This window comes from Rhinatrema bivittatum, chromosome 1, assembly GCF_901001135.1.
Source record: "Rhinatrema bivittatum chromosome 1, aRhiBiv1.1, whole genome shotgun sequence".
NCBI lineage: Eukaryota > Metazoa > Chordata > Amphibia > Gymnophiona > Rhinatrematidae > Rhinatrema > Rhinatrema bivittatum.
The window spans coordinates 227,307,605-227,330,288 of NC_042615.1; the positions used below are offsets into that span (position 1 = coordinate 227,307,605).

Here is a 22,684-nt window from a genome sequence, read left to right on the forward strand (position 1 = left end):
TTTTTTAGTTAAAAATCATTTTTTGGGTTAGTGCGCACTAACAAAAACATTTTTTTGTTAGTGCGCACTAACATGAATTAGTGCGTACTAACTGGAGGTAGTGCACACTAACTCCCGTTCGTGCGCACTAACCCGAAAAATGATTTTTACGAAAAATTGGGGGTAAAATTGATCGTTTCCTTCTTTTAACCGATTTTTAACGATTCGTTAGAAAAACGATTCACAACCCTAGTGCACAGTCAATGGAAATGCACTGGAAAGGTATGGGGATGAGGGAGGCAGGGACAGTAGAGAAGTGGAGGCAAGCTGCAGGCACAGAAAGGAAGGGGATGAGCCAGGAGAAAGTGCCTGTGCAGTATTGGTGAGTCTTCTGACTGAAGTGGCTGGACTGAAATCTGAAAGAGGCAGCTAGCTGTGGAACTATTGTGCCACCTGGAGAGTGGGGGTGCTGAGAAGGCTTGGGAGGGGCTGCTGTAGGCTGGGGAAGGGCTGGCAGCGAGCAAGAATTTTATTTATGGACATTTGAGTTGCCTCAAGATGAATTACAAAACAAGCTTTAACTTTTAATTTTTACATAATGATGCAGCAGTGGTAAGGTAGGGGCACTCACTATGGATTGAATTTTAAAAGTGTTGCTCACACTTAAAGGCCCATATATGAGAGTATCTGGACCATGCACGAGCAATGCATACTTTAAAAGCCACAAATCATGCATGTATATATGCAGTGCAAGTAAATAAAAAAGCAGCAGAGTTAGGGCATGCCAAGGGCGTTGCAGGGCGGGTCCAAACGTTACACATGTAAATCCGTATTTTAAATCCGACAGCCTCAGTACATGGTGGCTTGTTAGCCATGTACATTTACTACTGCTCCTAATGAAGTGTAAGTCTGCAGAAATCTCTTTTTAGGCCTAATATGACAGGATGCGGGTCAACTGGGGGGCGTGCAGGCTGAAGAACCAGAGGTCTGAATGACCTCAAGATAGACTGGGCAAATTGGTGGACTAATTGGTAAAACTGGGAATGTCCTTCACGCGAGCATGTTTTACAATCCACTTACCTGCGCATGTTAAAGCCGAAAAAGTCCTAAGTAAGACGTGCGAAGTACGTTTGCTCGAGCAACTGCTTAAAATTAGGTAGGTGTATTTTAAATTATACATGTGCAACTGCGTGCATGATTTAAAATTCCAGCATGTCCGCTTGGGCGCCCATACACTTGTTTTAAAGTTACCATCCTTGTGAGCACATGAGGAGCAGCACAACAGCAGAGTGTATGTATGTCTGTATCAGAGAGAAAGAGACACTCTTGGAGACACAAAGATGTGTGTCTGAGTGTATGTGAATCTGAGAGAGAGAGAGAGAGTGCGAGTGTGTGTGTGTGTGTGCCAATAAAGTTTCCTCAATCCAAAAATCTGTATGACCGAGTGCGTGTCTGTACCCAGTGTGTCTAACACTGTGTGTACATGACCCTGGCTGGGAGTGCGGTTGCCTTATTACTTGGCAGCTTATTACTTGGCAGCTTATTACTTGACATCAGACCAGAAATCAGACATCAGAAACCAGACATCAGACCAGAATTCCAGGATATATATATTTATATATTGCTCAGCCCTGGTCTAAGGTGTGCTCTGCTTCAGCCAGGCTCCAGGTCACATGATGTACCTCTAAAGGGTCAGCTGGTGTGTTTTTGGGAAGCTGTTGAAGCACATACTGCAGGGAAAGCACATGACAGAGTCAGAGAGATTCCCTGTGGGATGGTTTTGAAAAATCCCCCAGGCTGATATTTTCCTGCAGTCGGAATAAAAGTATGACATACAGTAACATAATAATGCGTGTAATATGCTAATTCTGTGAGCCACATATCTTAGTCCAGTTAATGGATTATAAACAAAGTGCATGTGACTCTATAACAGGGTAACATCAAGCTAGGGTGAGAGAACATAGTACAAAATTTCATCTTTTGGAGACTTTCCTCACTCCAAATGACGTCAAATCTTCACCAGGGTATACTGTGCTGTTCGTACGTCTCAATGTACATGCAAAACTGGCCTCTAAATCACCATTAACACCTCACCTTGACCTATCAGGTGGCCCTCCTATAGAGATATATAAAAAGGTAAACACAGTGAGGCCCTCCCCAGAGGTGTTCTCTCTCTCTCTCTCTCTCCTCCCCGCCCCCCCCCCCCCCCCAACCCCAGAAATGGCCAAAATGTAATTCCAAAAATTTATCGCAAATTGCATTATGGCCATTTCGGACATATCGCACAGCTTAACGCCAGGGAAAAAGATGTAGTTATTTCCAGCGTTCAAAACCATGCGATCCCACCCCCTCAAAAATTAGCATTCGTGCCCTGCGCTACTATACTTTTTGCATGCGTTAATGCATTATTGCATGCATTATTGCACATGTTAACGCCATAACGCATTTTGATAAATGATCCAATTAGTTCTTTAAAAGTAGCTATAGTGATGATCCAGGAAATTAATTTAAAATGGTGATATGAAGATCTGATGAAATCTAATGATTACTCCCATAGATTCTCTACTGCATGCACCAAAGGTGGGAAATATGCTGGGGTGGGCATACTGTTTGCAAGGGATTTTATCTTTGAACTTCAGATGGTGACCCAAATGGTAGATATATCATAATACAGATAGTGGTGGAAGGGGAAAACTATACACTAGTAAATAGTTATGCTCCAAACAAGGACCAGGGAGCATTCTTTACGTCTTTGGAGGAGATTTTACTCTCTAAAGTAGCAGGCCATTTTATATTAGGCAGTGATTTTAATACCACAAGGGTACCAGCAATGGATAATTCCGCAGGGAGTAGGGCCACTTTACAAGCATATCATAATGACTTAAATTGCTAAAAGATAATAGGAATCTAATTGATATATGGCGGTCACATTTTCCCAAATCACCAAACTTTACTTTATTTTCTAACCCTTACAATTCACATTCTCGAATTGATTTTATTTTAGTGGAAAAAGGGTTAGTTAACCTAGTGGTTCAGACTGAACTATCTATTAAGTGTTCTGATCATGCCCTTTTATGGATAGATGTATTTCTCACAATATAACATAGGGAGACGATACTGGAGAGTAAATGACAATTTATTGGTTGATGAGTTGCAGTTGATGGAAGAAATTCGAGTATCTCCGCTTGAATGATTTAGAAGATATGTCCCCTGTAGTTATATGGGATTGCTTAAAGGTGGTGATTCATGGTAAATTGATATTGAGATCCTCCTACAAAAGGGAAAAAAAAAAGAGAAAATTAAAAACACACTGTGGGAAAGGATTACAACACTTGAAAAGTTACACAAACAAAATGTATCCCTGTTGGTAGTTAGCCAATTAACAAAGGCCAGAGATGAGCTGCATGTGCTTGAACTTGGTATCTTAGCACACCAGGTGGAATTAGCATGCCAAGACTATTTTGAAGGGGACAATAAAGTGGGCAAATTGCTTGTGCGTAAATTGAAAAAGGTGGGTTTTCAAAACCAAGTAGTTAAAATCAAGAATCAGGCAGGAGATATGTTGAAATTTTATGAAACAAGATAGTTATTTAAGCAACATTACCTTACCGGTGTTAACGGATGAACACCAATTGATGCTGGACAGGGAAATTTCAACCCCAGAAGTTCTTCAAGTTATTAAAAATCTAAAGTCTGGAAAGGCCCTGTGGCTTGATGGCTTTATGGCTCAATTATACAAATGCTTTGCTCTTGTTTGGTAGTTCCTTTGACCAAAATGTATAATTACCTTCAAAATGGTGGCTCTGTCCTTCAGGGAGCTAATATAGCTAGAATCTCCATAATAGCTAAGCCAGGCAGGGACCCAACCATCTGTGGATCATATAGGCCGATATTGCTAATCAATTTAGATCTAAAGATACTGCCCAAAGCAGTAGCAGATCACTGCTGTTCTTTGCTATTTTTCTGGAGCCTTTTGAGACTAAGATTAGGGCAAATTCCACGATGAGAGGTGCATCCATTGGAAATAGTTCCTACAAGTTATCTCTCTTTACGGATGACATATTGTTTACCTTCACAGATCCAGGGACCTCTCTAGAGAGGGTGGTGGCTGAGATGGGACAGTTCAGCAAGTTGTCTGGGTTCAAGATACATTTGGAAAAATCCAAAATATTGAATATTTCTGTCCCACAGGAACAGTTAGGGTTTCTCCTTCAAATGGGCCAGACACAGAATAAAATACTTGGGAGTTTATTTGGGTAAACGGATGTTTTCTATAATTTCAGTTATCCCCCATTGATACATAGCATAATGAAGGACTTGGAGAAATGGAAGGAGTATAATATATCCTGGATGGGGAAAGTAACCACCATGAAGATTAACATTTTATCCCGATTATGCCGCTTATTTCAAACTTTGCCTGTTAGAGTACCCAATAACATGTTGACATTATGGCAAAGATGACTATTTGATTTCGTCTGGTGGTGTAGGCTGCCAAGGGTGGCATGCAGAGTAGTGTATCAGCCAAGGGGGAGGATTAGGAATCCCCAAAATATTGTGGTACTATATAGCCTCTCAATTGCGTGCCATAGTGGATTGGAATAGAAAGGGAGAGATGAAATAGTGGGTGAATTTGGAACACGCTCTAGTGGATACTATGCCTTTACAAGCTATGGTGTGGTGTAACGGGTTCAGACTGTGCACACTGGTATTCTGCCCAGGGGCTCTGACCTGGGAGGGCTAATCTCACTGAGATCTACACTGGGGGCTAATCCCCTATAAACACACACAATCACTGGGATTATACCTGGGGGCTTAATCCCAGGAGCTAATTCCCAAAATACAGAGCCACACACAAATTTTGATTCAATACATCATGGTTCCAGGTACTTATGAAAGTAAGTTTATTTGAGCAATAGGAGGATAGAACAACATAAAATCAGATTACACAGAAGTAATAGTAGATAATAACATTTGCTACATAGATATAAAATGCTTATATGTTTCCAAAGGATCAGCCTGTACCATCACATCCAGTGCGCTCTCCCCCCCCCCCCTCGCTGTCTGACCTTATACACTACAAATGCTTGTGGAAAACAGTGGCGTTCTCTCCCTCTGATTTCTTATCAAATTTCAGGCACAGTTGTGTGACCTTCATTCTCTCTCTCAGGCTTTCTCATCACAGACTAGTGGAATAACTAAGTAAACAGGCTCTTGCCTGTTCATAAGCATTTCACAGTGCAAGACAGTAAATAGTTCACTCAGAGGTTGGCCTGTGGCCTTCAAACTAGTCTGTGTCTGGGTGAAAATTCTGAATCCATACGGCCTACCCGCTATATAAATCCTCAACCAAAGTGACAAAAAATATCTGGAAAGTTCTAGGGGGTTTGCTTCCTAGTATGGCCAATACTTTGAGAATTTGGTCTTTTGCCATACCAAGATAGTGGATCAAAGAGATTAGTTTTTTTAATTCCTCGCTCTATCATAATACTGCATTCGCCTCGGGATTATCTCTGAGAGCCTTTCGGAAGTGTAGAGAGTTGGGGGTAACTCAATTGGAGCATCTATGGTGGGGGGAATGAGATGTTGAGCTTTGATTTGCTGGTTGGCAAATATAATTTGCTAGCCAGCGAACAGTTCACATGTGCAAATGCGACACTTCATGGGTGCTGCGAGCATAAAGAAGAATTTTCTATTGGGAAAAACATTTTGAATGCATGTAAAATAATGCTGATAAGATTAAAGGGACTATTTCAAAACTGTATGCTAGCTTGAATCAAAGCTCCAGGAATCTCCAATCCATATGAAAGCCTGGGAGAAAGATCTTGGGCTGGCTCTTTCTGAGGAAGTGAGATCTTTTTTGCACACTGGGAGGAGCTCCATCTGTGCCCCCTTACAGAAAGTAAGCATCCAAATGGCAGATGAAATTTAATGTGGATAAGTGCAAGGTGATGCATATAGGGAAAAATAACCCATGCTATAATTACACGATGTTGGGTTCCATATTAGGTGCTACAACCCAAGAAAGAGATCTAGGTGTCATAGTGGATAACACATTGAAATCGTCGGTTCAGTGTGCTGCGGCAGTCAAAAAAGCAAACAGAATGTTGGGAATTATTAGAAAAGGAATGATGAATAAAACAGAAAATGTCATAATGCCTCTGTATCGCTCCATGGTGAGACCGCACCTTGAATACTGTGTACAATTCTGGTCGCCGCATCTCAAAAAAGATATAATTGCGATGGAGAAGGTACAGAGAAGGGCTACCAAAATGATAAGGGGAATGGAACAACTCCCCTATGAGGGAAGACTAAAGAGGTTAGGACTTTTCAGCTTGGAGAAGAGACAACTGAGGGGGGATATGATAGAGGTGTTTAAAATCATGAGAGGTCTAGAACGGGTAGATGTGAATCGGTTATTTACTCTTTCGGATAGTAGAAAGACTAGGGGACACTCCATGAAGTTAGCATGGGGCACATTTAAAACTAATCGGAGAAAGTTCTTTTTTACTCAACGCACAATTAAACTCTGGAATTTGTTGCCAGAGAATGTGGTTCGTGCAGTTAGTATAGCTGTGTTTAAAAAAGGATTGGATAAGTTCTTGGAGGAGAAGTCCATTACCTGCTATTAAGTTCACTTAGAGAATAGCCACTGCCATTAGCAATGGTTACATGGAATAGACTTAGTTTTTGGGTACTTACCAGGTTCTTATGGCCTGGATTGGCCACTGTTGGAAACAGGATGCTGGGCTTGATGGACCCTTGGTCTGACCCAGTATGGCATTTTCTTATGTTCTTCTTATGTTCTTACTGTGATGGTATTTAACACCAGAGTGGCTGCATAAAACCTTTCCATATATTGACGATAAATTTTGGAGAAAGTGTGTGGACATGGGATCGTTTTTCCATATCTGGCAGGAAACATCTTGGGAGGAGATCTTTTCTCTCATTCATTCAATTGCTGGGGTGGATAATGTTCATTCTTCTAAATATGCCTTGCTGAGTATACCGATATCTCATGCTGATAGATATACCCAGCTACTGGCGCAGCAGATATTCCTAGTGGCTCACTGCGAAATAGCTCTTTTCTGGAAGAAATTGGAAGTTCCTTCAGTTGCATTTTTTTTTTAAACATATAGATAGAATTGTTATGACTGTCGGCTGCGGGTGGCCGCAGCAGACCCAAATCACATCATGTCTGGCCCTGCTCTCCACTCCGGGTAAGCTCGCGGCGGTGGCTTGCCACTACCGCCACATTCCTTCTGGCTTCCCGGACTCCATGTGGAGGCTGGGATACCACCGACATATTCTCTGACTCTGGCTCTTCCTAGGCGCGCGCACCACCTGGCCTCCCTTTAAAGACCCTATAGCGGAAACTCCAGGGGTGTTCCTGGCTGATGACATTACAAGTCTGAGATATTTAAGCACCTCCTTTGGCCTAAGCTAACCGACTTGGCAACGAGTTCCCTGAGCTCCTGTGGTGCTTGTACCTTTCTCCGGACCTGCGGTTCCTGCCTTGGATCCTTACACTGCAACCTTGGACTCTGGCTCTGGGTACCTGCTCCTCGGGGGCCTGTTCTGCGCTTCCTTTCCAGGACTTTGTCCTGCACTGCCCCGCTCCTCTGGATAGCCTCAGCACGCCCTTGCCAGAGATCCTGTCTCTATGTTTCCCCTCTCCTCAGGGTAGCCTCAGCGTTCCTCACTGGAGTTCCTGTCTCTACGCTTCCCTGCTCCTCGGGGTGGTCCCAGCGCTACTACTCCAGAGATCCTGTCTCTACACTTTCCCGTTCCTCGGGGTAATCTCAGCGCTACTACTCCAGAGATCCTGTCTCCACGCTTCCCTGTTCCTCGGGCCTGCTCGGTGCATCTCTGCCTTGGAGATCCTTCCTCTGTTTTATCCCGTCTCCTGACCTGCCTAGCATTGCAATACTTTGGACTGTTCTCTCAGACCCTGCTCCTCGGGGTACCCTGCAGTATTACCTCCGTGCAGGTGTCTGCGATCACGTGGCTGTGATGCAGACAACTTGTCTACGCCTCCTTGCTCTTGGGCCACAGCCATGGTCCAGTTGCCGGTGTTTCCATTTTACCTCACCTCCCGACGGTGGGGCCCTGAGGGGCTCAACCCCACAGGGAGAGTCAACTCCCACCTCGGGCCAAGGGTCCACGAAACCTACAAAACCTAACAAGAATATACTGTATGTGTAAACTTACCGCTTTAAGGAGACACTTTGTTATCAAATTGAATTTAATATGGGCTCCTTACGTATCTTGGAAAGCAAAACAAGGGGAAAAGGCTGTCCTGAACAGGGTTAGTTGATCATGAATATTCCATTCACTTATACAATCCTATATTTCTTGTAAAAAGGTTATAGCTCAAGTTTATACATTCTTGTTATTGGCATTATGGAGTGATTTTTGAGCTATCATATTTTTGTAAAGATCGGTGGGCTATTGTATACTTTGTGCAGGAGTTGGCTTGGGGGAGGAGAGAATTGACAGGGCATGAATATGTGTAAAAATACCAGCTTTGTGTTAGGTTTGTTTTGAAAGATTGGTTATGTATTGTGATTGATTGACACAATAAACATTTAAATTAAAAAAAGAAAGAAAAATGGCTAAAGACACAAGGGTACAATAGTGCTTGTGTATTTTACTACTATGCAGGTTAGTCAAAATTTTCTCCAATGTGTTTTACACTTCTTCCGTTGATAAGCTGGCTGAATTAGCCATTACATGTGGGTGACATCATCTGATGGCACTGAACAGTCTCATCTCTCCTAGTTGGTAGAACTTTGAGCTCTGAGAATACATGGGAGTTCCTGTGTGGGCATTGTCTTGTGAGCCTCCTCAGTCATTTTTTGTCCGAGTACAGCATGGACATGTACTCAGTCTCTCCAGATACATTTTTTTAATCCTTTACAATTTTTGTTTCTTTGTCATTATTCTTTTTCAGTTTTCTTATTTTTAGTTGGCTTGCTGCACTGCGGCACCCAAATGGCACTTTTCAGTGCTACATAAAAAAAGAAAAAAAACACTATTGCCTTTTCAAATGGCTGGCAAAAAGAAACCCACAATGAATGGTTCCTGATCTGTTATACATACTTTGCTCTGGATATGCCTGTGGATCGGTATCCCACGTTTTCAACGCTCCAGGGCATAGAGGAACTACATGAAACTTTCAAAAACTGCAGTAAATCCTCCTTCTGCAGTGCGGTATCGTATGTCTTGTCAGGAAATGAGCTGATTAAGAGCTCCTCAAGAACTCCTCTATCAGCCCAAATGAAAGTCACAGGGTCGAGGAAAAGAATCACTCTGCATGGAGCCTGCATAAATGAAATGGAAGTCAATTTCGATGAGGCTGGATGTGTTGTGGCACCCAGAGTTCGGGATGTGTCAAGGCATCCCACGACACTCAGATGTTGAGATAGGGGATGTTCCACTAGTTCGGAGGACACATCAGTCGTTTGACCATATTGCAGGTCTAGTGAGAAATTTCCTTACCTCGTTATCTACAGAAAGGGAAAGCATAATACAGCTTATCCAGTAATCACTGCGCTGTAGCCCTCAGTTTGGGACTCCCAACATGCAATGGATAATTCAGCCTGCTTATCAATGGAAAAAGTAAGTTTGCTTACTGTAAACAGTATTTTCTGTAGATAGCAGGATGTATTAGCCTTGGAATGCCCACCCATTTCCCTAGAGAGAGTCAACTACCTAGCTAAATGTAACTATGATGTAGACTGAGGAAGTTCCTGAGGCAAAACCTGTGTGGGAACTCCCACACATGCTCAGTAGAGCTTAAAACTCTATTAGCTTGGAAAGACAAGTCCATTCAATGCTACTGGATGTCGTCACCAATATGTAATGGCTAATTCATCCTGCTAGCTATGGGAAAATACCATTTACAGTAGGCAAACTTACCTTCTGTACTCTACTCTTCAGCTATCATCTGTTTTGATTAATATATTGTCACGATCCTGGCTGCTAGACAGAGATCCTCACAGAGCCACAGCCTCTCCTGTGCTAGCCACCTCCTTGATGCTCCCATGACTCAGCAAGGCGAGCCCAATTTAGCCCTGCCTCTTCATTGAGTCACATTGGCTCTTTGCATTGGCCCAACTTGCTTTATCTTGCTACTGTGTGGCTCCATGATCTTCTTGCTACGCCTTGCCTTGTGAGCTCCCTGGCCTTCCTGCCTTGTCCTGTGGCCTGCTCACCCTTTCTGCCTTGCCTTGGGGTCTCCTTGGCCTTCTATCACTGTCCTCTGGCCTCCTTGACCTTCTAACCCTGTGTTCTGGTCTCCTCAGCCTTCTTCCTTTGGCTTGCAGCCTCCATGGTCATCTTGCCTTGCCTTGTAGCCTTCATGCCTTCTAGTATCACTTGGCTCTGATTTGTGGCCTACTTAGATCCCCTAGTCTGTGCTTCCTTGTTTTGTCTTATATATTTCGTGCTGTATTTTAGTTCCTGGTACCTGCATTTGTATGTTCCTTGCCATGTTCCTGTTCCTGGGTCCTATCCTGTCCAGTCCTTGCCCTGTCCTGTCCAGTTCTTGTATTGACCTTCCTGGTCCTCCATGTAGCTCTTGCTCCCTGTGGGCCTTCTGGCCTAGCCCTTGTCTCCCTTTACTGCCTTGCCTTCAAGCCCAGTCCTTCTCTTCAGTTCCAGTCCCTGTCTTCATCCCAGGCCTTGACTCCAGTTCCAGCTGTCATCGCCAGCTTCTGCCTGCTGCCAGGTCTTGCCTGTCTCCAATTCCAGCCTTTTCTCCAGTTCCAGTCCTTCCTAATTGTTATATGTACTATGCCAGGAAAGTCCTCCCAGCCCCAGAACCTGTGGGCTCAACCCAAGGAGGAGGGAGCTGGTCAAGCAGAAGACCTTGTCCTGCTCTGTTCTGAAGTCATGTCCACTCCTGCTGGGGTACTACCTGAATCCAGTCTGCCTGACCATGACATATATAAGGGGTTCTTTTTATAAAACTTAATATATAAGTTGCAAAAAAAAAAAAAAAAAAAAGAATTAAATGAACTTCAAAAATTAATCCTACTTAAAAGGCCATTGTTGAAGTCCACACATTAGAATAATTAAAATAAATGTTCAGCAGTTTAAGAAAGCAACACAAAAATACAAAGTTCTTCAAAGATATGTACATTATTTTTATTGGAATAATTAAAATGAAGTACAAAAAAGGATAAATTATTTTAAACTGATTGCTTTGCTTAGTCCCCCTCTACCACAAGGATCATTCCCTTAAACGTCCCTTGCAACCCTTTTAATGTAAACCTTTTCCTTGATAGTACCCAAGTGCTCAGGTTATTCACTCAATAAAACAGGCAAGGATTTCAATTAGGACCTAGAGTTTTGACCCAGATTTAAATGGAAAAAACTCCCACTCCCTTTAGAAATATTTTGACATTTGTGAGGTCACAGTGACTATTATGAACACAAAAGTAGATCCCAGCCCTTCTTTCTTTGTCTCTTCAGCCAGAAAGTCCACTTTGCTAAAACAAGACATTCTTGCGTGTCCATGAGTTTCAGATCAGTGTTACTCAGTTTAGTGGTAAAAATCACTTTGTATATGTTCAGTATTTACTGCACAATAAATATGAGTTAGGAAATTCAAGATGATTGTTTCAGGAGCTGACATCATTAGACAGCACCATTTGGATATCTGGTGATATTAGGACCCAAAACAATCATCTTGAATATTGTAGTCAATTAGATTGACTTTTATCACAGGAGAAGCCACCTTAAAAAAGACAAGTCAATCGAAATCTAATTAGTCCATGATCTTTAAATAAGAAACAAATAATGCTGACAATTCCTTTGGTAAATCCAAAACAATAAGTGCAACATTTTTTAGACTATAAAATGAGGCCTTTCCATTACCAAAACCTGATCCACAAAAAATACCCCAAAAATGCCAGTGTTCTATACTAGAAGAAAAAGTTTCTCATTATAGATCTTTACTGAGAGACTGCATACTGTACTGACGGCTAGTTTATACAGTAGAATCAAGACTTAAAACAGGCACAAATGGGCATGTCAGAAGAATATAAGGAACTACACGGCCCAGGATTTAAAACTAAATATCCGCATGAGATGAGACAGAAATGAATGAAAGCCACAGAGAACTGGAGGGGAGAAGTGTAGCTGTTGTACATGATGTTCTAACATGGAGTAGGTGTTATATCGCTGATTGCAGAATGAAAGCTTTATTAACCTCCAGAACATATACAGCATTCTGGATGCCACTATTGGAAGCCTGCATATGGACTGCACTTCATCCAGGCAAATTCTCCTTGCTTTCTCCTCTTCAGCAAGGTTTCCCCAACTCCCATTAGATCATATTAAAACAATCTTAAAGGATTTCAGAGGGTGCAGGCAGGCTTTCAGCTAACCTACATTTAGAAGCTTTAGCATTATTTTGATTTCCACAAACCATGAGAATATTTTCACATTTGGGTACATGGATTTTTTTGCCTTCCAGTTGAGCTGAACTCCTGTGTGGGAGAAACACACCAATCTTTAAATCTTCGGTGCAAATGTCATCTAACTATATCTGTTGATGTTGGACATACAATGGATGTAAATAAATAACTCATTGTACTTTCACCCCACTCATGCTATAATACAGGGGCAGAGTTAGCAAAGGTTTGCTTCAGCACACTAAATTGCTCCAGTCAACAAAATTATTTTCAATGGGAAAAGCTGGAGCAATTTTTGCACTGGAGCAAGCCTTAGATAAATCTGCTCTTTGGAGTGTTTCATAGCATGCAAGGGCTTGTAAAAAGTGGGCTCAGGGAGAATTTGTTTACACAGTGGGTCAGATGTACTGGAGAAATTACTTACCTGATAATTTTGTTTTCCTTAGTGTAGTCAGATGGACTCAGGACCACTGGGTTATGCTCCCCTGCCAGCAGATGGAGATGGAGTCAGATTTCAAAGCTGATGTCACCCTAGATATACCACTGCAGTGACCTCAGCCCTTCAGTATTCTCTTCAAAAGCCACTGAGGAGGAGTAGCCTAGTGGGCTATGAAGCAGGAGACCAGGGTTCAAGTCCCACTGTCGCTCCTTGTGACCTTGGGCAAGTCACTTATCCTCCATTGCCTCAGGTACAAACTTAGGGCCAAATATTTGTACCTATGCGCAGGTGTAGATTTGTGCACGCAACCCAGCGTAGACAAATCTACGCCCAATTTTATAACATGCGCGCACAGGCGAATGTTATAATGTAATTCACTTTGAAGTGCTGAAAAAAGTGCAAAAAGCGGAATATAAATCTAAATAAAAAAATAAATAAATATTGAAAAAAAAACTGTCTACACTAAGGAAAACGAAATTATCAAGTAAGCAATTTCTCTATTTCCTAGCATGTCGCCAGATGAACTCAGGACCAATGGGATGTACAAAAACTACTCTCGATCAGGGCAGGAGGCTGCCCATGGTCTGGTTAATGTTATGTGAGACGGCCTCGGAAGGCCTTGCATTCTGGTATGTGACACGGGTTTTAGTGTGCCCTTGGGCCTCAGCCCGACCCCAGACAGATCCAGGACCGAACCGAGGGTTGGCAACGTGTCCCAGCATGGCAGAACACGGTCTTACCCTCTGCCAGGCCTGCAAGCTCCCAGAGCCAACAACAGGATGATGTTGGTAGGGGAACGGTCCTCCGACCGTTCCAAGTCCTTTCGGACCTGCCGCTTGGATCGGCATGGAGCAGCAGGCCGGCCTGAGGATGAGGGCAGATGGAGGCCTTGACACGAAGACATGACACCAAGGTTGAAGCAACAGCATCACAGGCAAGGGTTGATGCGAAGACATGACACCAAGGATGATGCAACGGCATCAGAGACGAGACGAGGAACTTGAAGAAGTATAGACGAGACAAGAAGCTGGGAAGATAGACATTGGCACTGTCTCTCAGGGTGCCTTACTCAGCCCACCTTCACGGGCGGACCCAATGGAGTAGTCGCGGACCACCCTGTCCCACTGCGCGCCCTACACAGCCCGAGGAGGCTGGTCACGGACCACGAGGAGAGCGGGACAAGCGCAGGAGAAGATCCAGTCGAGGCGGGACTTCGACGACTAAGCCGATGTCATCCGAAGCGCCACAAAGGCTGGCAGGACAGGACGGCTCAGGAGCACAGGACATCATTCCACTGCCGGCATCTCCTAAGACGGAGAAGCATCACCTGGAGATCCACGGCCGGTAGAACAGAAGGCTCCAGAGCAAGAACAACACCAAGGAGGGCTGGAACACCAGGAAGCAAGACATTAGGAGATAAGACACCAGGACACCTGGACGGGGACCTCAGGGAACGAAGACTTGGCATGATGCAGACGAGATGAGACGAGGAGCTCCACGAAGAAGACAAGAGACCTGTCAGAGTGCTGGCAGGCAGGAGCCTCCAGGGCTGAAGACACTCCAATGCAAGGCCAAGAGCAAATGCAAACACAGCCCTTTTATAGGGCTAGGACAGGAAACAGTCACAAAGATGGGGCCCAGGGCATATCTGCCGTGGGCCCTTTAAATCCAGAAGAGAGGCGCGGCCGCGCGCCTAGAGGGAGGAAACAGGAACTGTGCAGGAGGGTGGACAGCGGTCCTGCACCGACGTCTGCGTGTAGAAGCAGGGCTGGGCCAGGAAGCAAGCCCCGACGACGACAGCGGCTCCAGCCGCTGCAGGAGGCCCCAAGGGCGGCTCCAGCCGCCAGGTGGACTCGGGGATTGCAGCCTCCAGCCCCGGGACAAGCAGGACGGCGGCGGCGGCTCCGTGCCGCGTGATGGCAAGAAGTCCGCGGCTCCGGCCGCGGTGAAGAGCAGGCAAGACGGGCAGCCTCCGGGCCGCAAAGGGAGGCAGAGTCCGCGGCTCTGGCTGCGTAGGAAGGCCCATCTTCGGCAGCAACCAGCCGCGTCAGGAAGCAGCAAGCAGCCACGGTAAGGAGCCTGCTCATGGGGGGACCCGTGGGCAGGGTTCATAACAGTTAACACCGCTCTTGCAAAGGCTGAATCCTCTCAGGCCTGTACGTCCAGGTGATAGAACCTGGAGAAGGTGTGCAAGGAGGACCACGTCACCACTCGACAGATATCGATGGGAGACAGGAGTCTACCTTCCGCCCACGAGACCTTCTGAGCCCTAGCAGAATGAGCTTTAACCTGAGAAGGTAATGGCTTTCCTGCCTCCACATAGGCTCTCGTGACCACCTCTTTAATCCAGCGAGCTTTGGTAGCCCGCGAGCTTTGGTAGCCCGCGAAGCTGGTTCGCTCCGCTTCTTTCCACCGTGAAGGACAAACAGGCCGGTTTCAGACCGGTTCTGAAACTTCCAGATACTGCACCAAAAATCTACTGACATTCAAATGACGGAGGAGGCTGTATTGTCCCACGTCCTTGTGCTTATCTAGGGATGGCAATGAAATGGACTGATTCAAATGAAACTCTGAGACTACCTTGGGCAAGAAGGATGGAACAGTACGAAACTGTAATGCTCCTGGAGTCATCTGGAGGAACGGTTCCTGACACAACAATGCCTGTAGTTCAGAGATGTGACGTGCCAAGCATATAGCCACCAGAAACACCATTTGCAATTTTAATAAATGCAAGGAAAGACTGTGCAGCGGCTGAAAGGAGGCCCTGCCAAAAATTCTAATATTCCACAAGGGAACCGGCTACCGTAGGGGTGGCCTGAGGTGCTTCATCTCTTTCAGAAAAAGGGCCATGTCCGAATGAGCCGACAGGCGGGTGCCATTCATCTCACCCCCTGAAACAGGAAAGAGCCACTACCTGGACCTTCAAGGAGTTAAGGATGAAATCTTTATTCAAGACGTCTTGTAAAAATTCCAGAATTATTGGGATTTTGAACGCCCTAGGGGGACCACTGCGTTCCTCGCACCAGGCCTCAAATACTCTCCAGACCCACACATACGCTAGGGATGTAGAGAACTTATGCACGCGGAGTAAGGTGGCAATTACTGCCACAGAATATCCTTGCTTCATCACGTGAGCTCTCCAGAGCGTAAGACAGAATCGAGTCAGATCCTAGTGAAGGACCAGTCCCTGCTATAGCAGTCCCTATGCGGTGGGAGGCACAGGGGGTTTCCACCAGGAGTCTCCGCATGTCTGCATACTACGGACGCCTGGGCCAATCTGGAGCTACTAGTGGGACTAATCCCCTGTGGTGCTCAATTCTGTGAATGACTCTGCCCAGGAGGGGCCATGGAGGGAAGGCGTATAGCAACTCTTCTTCCGGCCAGGTCTAAACGAGAGCATTGATCCCCAAGGACCACTGATCTCTTCTGCGACTGAAGAATTGGGAACCTTCGCATTGTAAGATGCAGCCAGCAGGTTGATGGATGGGAGACCCCATCAGATCAGCTGAAAGGCTTTGGCAGACAATGCCCACTCTCCTGGATCCAGACTCTCCCTGACTAGAAAGTCTGCTCTGACGTCTTTTCCTGCGATGTGGGAGGCTGAGATCATCTGTAGATATATTTCTGCCCATTCCATAAGGAGATCTATCTCCTGTGACCCTTGCTGGTTCTTGGTTCCACCTTGGCGATTGAGGTAGGCTACCGTCGTTGTGTTGTCCGACATTACATGGACCGCCTGACCCTGGAGTCTGTGGCTGAATTGTAGACATGTAGACATCAACTGCCTGGGAGCCCGGGCTCCCAGGCAGTTGATGTTTCAAAGGGCTTCTTCCTCGGTCTGACATCCTTGCGCCGTCAGTTCCTGAAAGTGAGCTCCCCAGCCCCGGAGTCTTGCATCTGTTGTGAGGACCAGCCAGTTTGAAGAGGTCAGGGGTAGACCCCTGCTCAGATGAGCTTCCTGCAGCCACCACTGGAACTGAGGGCATACTCCCATCATTAAGTGGAGGCAAATCAAATAGTCTTGAGACTACGGGTTCCAACCTGACAGTAGTGAGAATTGAAGTGGTCGCATGTATGCCCTAGCCCACGGCACAACCTCCAGGATTGCCACCATCAAACTGAGAACTTGGAGATAGCTCCACACCGTCAGGCATATTGTGCTCATCAACTGACTAACTTGGGACATCAACTTATTATCTGCGTGATCGGAAGGAAGACCTTGCCCTGCTTGGTGTCGAACCAGATTCCCAGATATTCCAAGGCCTTGAGACTGCTTTTGTCTAGGTTTACGACCCAACTGAGTTCCTGAAGCAAGGAGGTCACCCTGTTGGTCACCCAGACACTCTCTTTCATGGACTTGGCCCAGATCAACCAGTCATCCAAGTACGGGCGCACCAGGATTCCCTCTTTTCTCAATGCTGCCGCTACAACCACCATAATCTTGGAAAATGTTCTGAAGGTGGTGGCTTGGCCAAAGGCAGTGCCCAAAACCACAAAGCGTAGGAAACGGTGTTCTTGATGGACTGGAATATGTAGGTAGGCCTCAGATAGGTCCATGGAGGTTAAGAATTCTCCCAACTGTATAGCCATTATCACGGAGCATAATGTTTCCATGCGGAAATGATTCACTCGTAGATGTCAGCTGACGTTCTTGAGGTCCAGGATGGGGCGAAAGGAACCTTCCTTCTTGAGTATGATGAAATAGATGGAATAACACCCAGTATTTTCCTGGGGTGCAGATACTGGGATTATAGCCCTCAACCTGAGAAGCCTTAAAAGAGAAGTCTCTACTGCCTGCTTCATGTTCTGGGAGTGGCAAGGAGACATCATGAATATGTCCTGAGGAGTGCTGTGAAAGTCCAGCACATATCCTTCTCATATGCCCTCCAGTACCCATTTCTCTGAAGTGATCCTGACCCTCCTCTGGAAGAAGATAGACAGTCGACCCCCTATCTCTTCATTCCGAGGGAGGGTCAGCAAAATTTCCTTGGGGGGTTCAGGACAAACCTAAATCCGAGCTTGCCCCTCTCTTGGGCTTCAACTACGAATGGACTGAGACCTCCCAAAGGGCCGAGACTTCTGAAATGTCGAGTTTCTTTAGGGGCGAAAGCGTTGAAAGCCCCTAGATCGACCCCTCATAGGTGAGGGGCGCAGTATCTGCTTTCTCTTATCTTCTGGTAGCCAAGGAACTGGAGATTCGCCCCATTTACTGGCCAGCTTTTCCAATTTGCTTCCGAAAAGGAGTGATCCTTTAAAGGGCATTTTTGTAAGATTTGCCTTGGAGATTTAGTCTGCTGACCAGTTCTGCAGCCATAGTTGTCCTCAGGCCGAAGTACAGACTAGATCCGAGCCCACATCAGCTAAAAAGGCGGAGGCAGGTTCCATAACTGCTCTGGAATTCACCACCAAGTTATCCACCTCCTGAAGGAACGAATGAGCTACTAAGGCACAACAAGAAGCAATCTGTAAGGTCATTGATACTGCATCAAAGGCTTGTTGATAGACGGATGGACTCCATGAAGGGAGGAGGCCGCTCCTCCCTCCACTGGGATAGTTGTTCGCTTAGAGATGGCACAGACCAGCACATCCACTTTAGAGAAACGCAAATGCTTTCTCACTGCCGGATCCAGTGGGTATAGAGCTTCTAATGCTCATCTCCCTTTAAAATATGCTTCTGGGGCATCCTATTCCAGGTCAATCAACTCCTGGATGGCTTTCAGTATTGGAAAGTAGCAAGAGGCTTTCTGTAGGGAAATCAGAATGGGATTCTTATTTGGTTCCATCAAAGAGTCTGTCCCAGGAACTCTCAGCATCTTCAGGGTCTGGAAAACAAGAGCCAGCAATTTGCCTTATGGAAAAACCATAAAATGGTCCAATATGGTTCTAAAACAGGGAGAATTTCCCCATCTTCCAAAGAATCTGTATCCTCCTCTTCATCCGTGCCATCCGGGTCCCTGCCAGGGATATCCTTGGTGAGGCAAGGTATGCCTCGAGGTCTGCCGATAGAACTGGGAGCGGGAGGACTTACTGGCTGAGGTTCCATCCGGATAGAGGCAAGTGAGGTAGCAGATTGAGCCTGTACAAAGGCTTGAAGACCCTTAAAAATTCCACCCAAGAGAAGGCAGCTGGGTCCATGCCTAACCCAGGAGGTTCTGGGCTAGGCATGGACTCGGCTGAATTTCCCTCTCCCATGGATGACCCAGTCCCAGGGGTACTCAGATCCGGGGTACTTCCAGTTAAGACTGTGGTTAACCCATTCTCAGAATGGGAGGAGCCAGGCTTAGCAAAGTCCAGGGAGGCCAACTCTCCCTGGGCTTCCTCATGGTGCTGATATAAGTTGGAATCCAGGTCAGACTGTGAAGCCCTAATATGACAAGCAGCACAGAGAAAAAGGTGCTTATGTTTCTTGGCTGCCGGAGCCATTGGTGGTAACTGTGTGTTGTCAGCTCACGCTTAAAATTTTATGCGCACAGATTTAGGCACCTAGGCGGGACGTGGCTAGGTGCACACACAGTCCATGCACCCAGCTTTACCTGTATTCTGTGCTTAGTAGGTTGTGCGTGTATGTAGAGCACAATGTTATGCGCACAGAGCCAACGCACTGCTCGTATCAACGTTCTATAAAGGGCAATACGGCACGCACAAAGACGCGTGTAAGATGGCGCCGCCGTGGCCTACCATGCAGTATACCAAGCCTAAAGTGGGGCCTAGCCCATCAGGGGACTGCTCAACCCGCTCAGAAACCCACTTCCCCTTACCCCGATGGGATCGGGAATGACGTCGGTACGGCGCACTGAGCAAGGAGACCGGAGGAAGTCTTACTCAAACCCCTCCAAATGTCTCTGAATTGGGAGGTAAATCTTCTTCTCTTTTTTTTTTTTTTTTTTACTTACCTGGGCTCAGCACTTACCGGCTGAGTACAGATATGGTCCCCGGCTGCAGGGGTAGAGGGCTTTGGCCGTCACTTGGCTTCCTGCAACTGCTGCCTTTCAGCTGCTTAAGCAGCAAAGTCCACACCAGGAACCAGCTACCGGACCAAGGCACACCTCTGAATGATATCGGAAATCGCCTCAGGAATTCTCAACTGGGGTGGGACCTTTAGGTATCACTGCAGGAGAGCGGGGTTCAATTTTTTTCTCTAATTTAAATGTAGAATTTCTTCTTCCAAAAAGTATAGCAATCTCCATAGGGAGAGGTACGTCCACCATCTGCTGCAGATGGAGAAATACTGAAGGGCTGAGGTCACTACAAAGGGTGTGTCTAGGGTGACGTCAGCTTTAAAATCTGACTCCGTCTCCATCTGCTTGCAGGGTAGCATAATCCATTGGTCCTGAGTCCATCTGGCTACACGCTAGGAAATAAAGTGTTTCTCCTTCTTTATGTCTACAAGAAAAATGTCAAGTGCATCTGGCCCACTGTCTACAAATAAAAACCAAAACATAAGGTCACAGCTAAAGGTATGTACAAGTAAGAGTACCTTTCACCAGCTGTAAGAACCCCCCTTTCAGTACATGTTTTGGTAGGCCTGTAATATCTACTTTGTAACACCATCCGTTTGTCGAAAAGAATGTAAAACGAGTGACATCGTGCTTATTTCCACTGCTTAGCTCAGGGCATTTACTGTTGTGCAGTCACACAGAGTCCTCTTTTCCACCTGCAGGAGAAGTGTTTCTGTCTACAAAACAAAAGCGATGGCACAGAATTAGTGTCAATGTCTTAAAACTAGTTCATTGCAATTCCTTCTGAAAGGATTGTCATATTTGTTGCAGCTTATCTGACAAATTACCAGGCATATTTCTTGGAGCTGTGGTTTTATGAGTCACTGACACAAAATGGACACTACATACAAAGCATTTTCCCCCATAGACATAAAATATGGGGAAAACTCTTTAGTACATAATCAGGGTCATATTCAATAGGGTGGTTTGTGGGCAAGTTATCTGTCTAAAGTTAGCTAGATAACTTATCCCATATATTTAGCGGGATAAACATCCCGCTGAATATATTTAAGTTATTTGGCCTTGTATGGCTGTATAACTAGTTACTTAACTGGATATCTTCAAAGATCTTCCCCCCCCCCCCCCCGGACCTTTCCCCCCATCCCACTCTCTGATAGGAAAAAATCCCTACCGGGAGTGGGGTCTTAACTCACCCACTCCTGCAGGCGTCGGTGCTGCTTCTGACAGACCGCACTGGAAGTATAAACTACACTCAGTTTACGCTTCCAGTGCTAGACCAGGTGAGTTAAGACCCCACTCCCGGCAGATTGTATTTCCTATTGAGGTGTGGGATGGGGATCTGAGGGAGTGGGGGTGCACCAGGCACATGGGGACTGGGCAGAGCTGTAACCTGGCAATTTGGCACCTATGGCCAAGTAAAAAACTGCACCCTCACTCATTACACAACACATGACACCACAAGTTGGGAGACTGTTCAATGTCTGTACAGCAATCATCTATCATCCTAAGAAAACTTTATAGCCTTGCACCCCCCATCCCATCACACCCTCCTCACACACAACTAAAAATTATGCATTTATAATACAGATTTTATATGAAAAAGAACATTCAAAGCACAGTCTTCTGAGGTAAAAATATCACTTGCAATATGTATATTATATTTACATGCATTGCTGAGGTGCCACCCAGAAAACCCTAAAAAAAAAAAAAAGCAAGAGACACTTGGAATCTATATGGTATTAGGCCTACTGTAATGCATCTTAGGCATGGTCTTTACCCCCAGAGAGCCACGAGAAAAAAGAATTTCTATATCAAAACAGCACTAACTGCCAGCACTCAATTAGTAACAGCCCTGTCTGTGAAAGTTAACACTGCAAATATTACACCAGGCCTAAAATAGTAATAAACCCTCTATTAGGAAAACAGAACAATCCAAGCTGCTATAGATCCCTACATAGAAACTACACACTAACAGAATAATTCACTTCAGTCACACATGCAAAACACAGATAGACCCTTAAATATAGAATAAAGAAACCGTACAGTATAAACAGAAATGTACAGACAAAAACTGAACTGGAAAGTGCAACAAGCCATGGGTCTTCCCTCTCACTAACTCAAACAAAATTCTCATCTGGAAACAAAAGGCCTCCAGCCAACATTCCCTCTAATGTTTTGGGGGAAATGTGTGGCTGTGCCCTACTGCTGGGCACATAATGTTTGCAAGTGGGCGGCAGCAGCAGGGCTGTGGCTCCCCTTCCCTCTTGAGCTTTTTCTACTGTAGTACCGCTACTGCTGTTTGCACGAGGGACCTAAACTCTGTCTTTCTTCTTCATTCTCTACATCTTTCTCATCTCAGCTTCCATCTCTTTTCTCTTCCTTACCATCTCTTCCAGGCTTTTCTCACATCTTTCAGTTCTCACCTTCCTCGCCATTTTCCTGTCTCCTAGCCTTCCATTCATTTTGTTTCCCATCCCTCCATCTATCATCCATATAATGCCTCCATTTCCATTCTTAATCCTTGCCACCAACAATCCTCCATTTTTCTTTTCTCCAATATCTGTCCTCCTGCTTCTTTCTCCCTCTCCAGCATCGGCCCTTCTGCCTTGTTCTCCCCCAGCATCAGCCCTCCTTCCTCTTTCCCCCAGAAGCCTATCCCTCGTCTCTTCCCTCCCTTCCCCAGCATGCACTCCCTGCCTCTTCCACCCCCTTCCCTGGCATCCATCTCCTTTCCCCTCACCATCTAGTCCTCTGATTCCTCCTTCTTTCCCTTCAGCATCTGCTCTCCCTGCTTCCTTTTGCCCTCCCTCAGCATCTGCCCCCTTTCTGCCTCACCTCATCCAGCATCTGCCCCCTGGCTCCTTTTCCCCTTCCCCAAGCATCATCTT

The 22,684-nt window shown here is 45.6% G+C and overlaps 1 protein-coding gene across 3 annotated transcripts in view; it reads right to left on the minus strand.

Moving 5' to 3' along the window:
- Positions 1-3,099: 3,099 nt before the first annotated feature.
- The window catches only part of C1H4orf48 (chromosome 1 C4orf48 homolog), a 63,301-nt gene continuing 43,716 nt past the window's right edge, over positions 3,100-22,684 (minus strand). For 2 of the 3 annotated variants that reach the window (XR_003854981.1, XM_029592457.1), the window contains one exon: positions 19,680-20,512. Coding sequence is in view for 1 of the 3 variants with exons in the window: in XM_029592457.1 (XP_029448317.1) it covers positions 20,441-20,512 (72 nt within the window). In the remaining 2 variants the exon portion in view is untranslated. Of the gene's footprint in view, positions 3,251-19,679; positions 20,513-22,684 lie in introns of those variants that run through there. The other variant, XR_003854980.1, reaches the window with a different exon arrangement.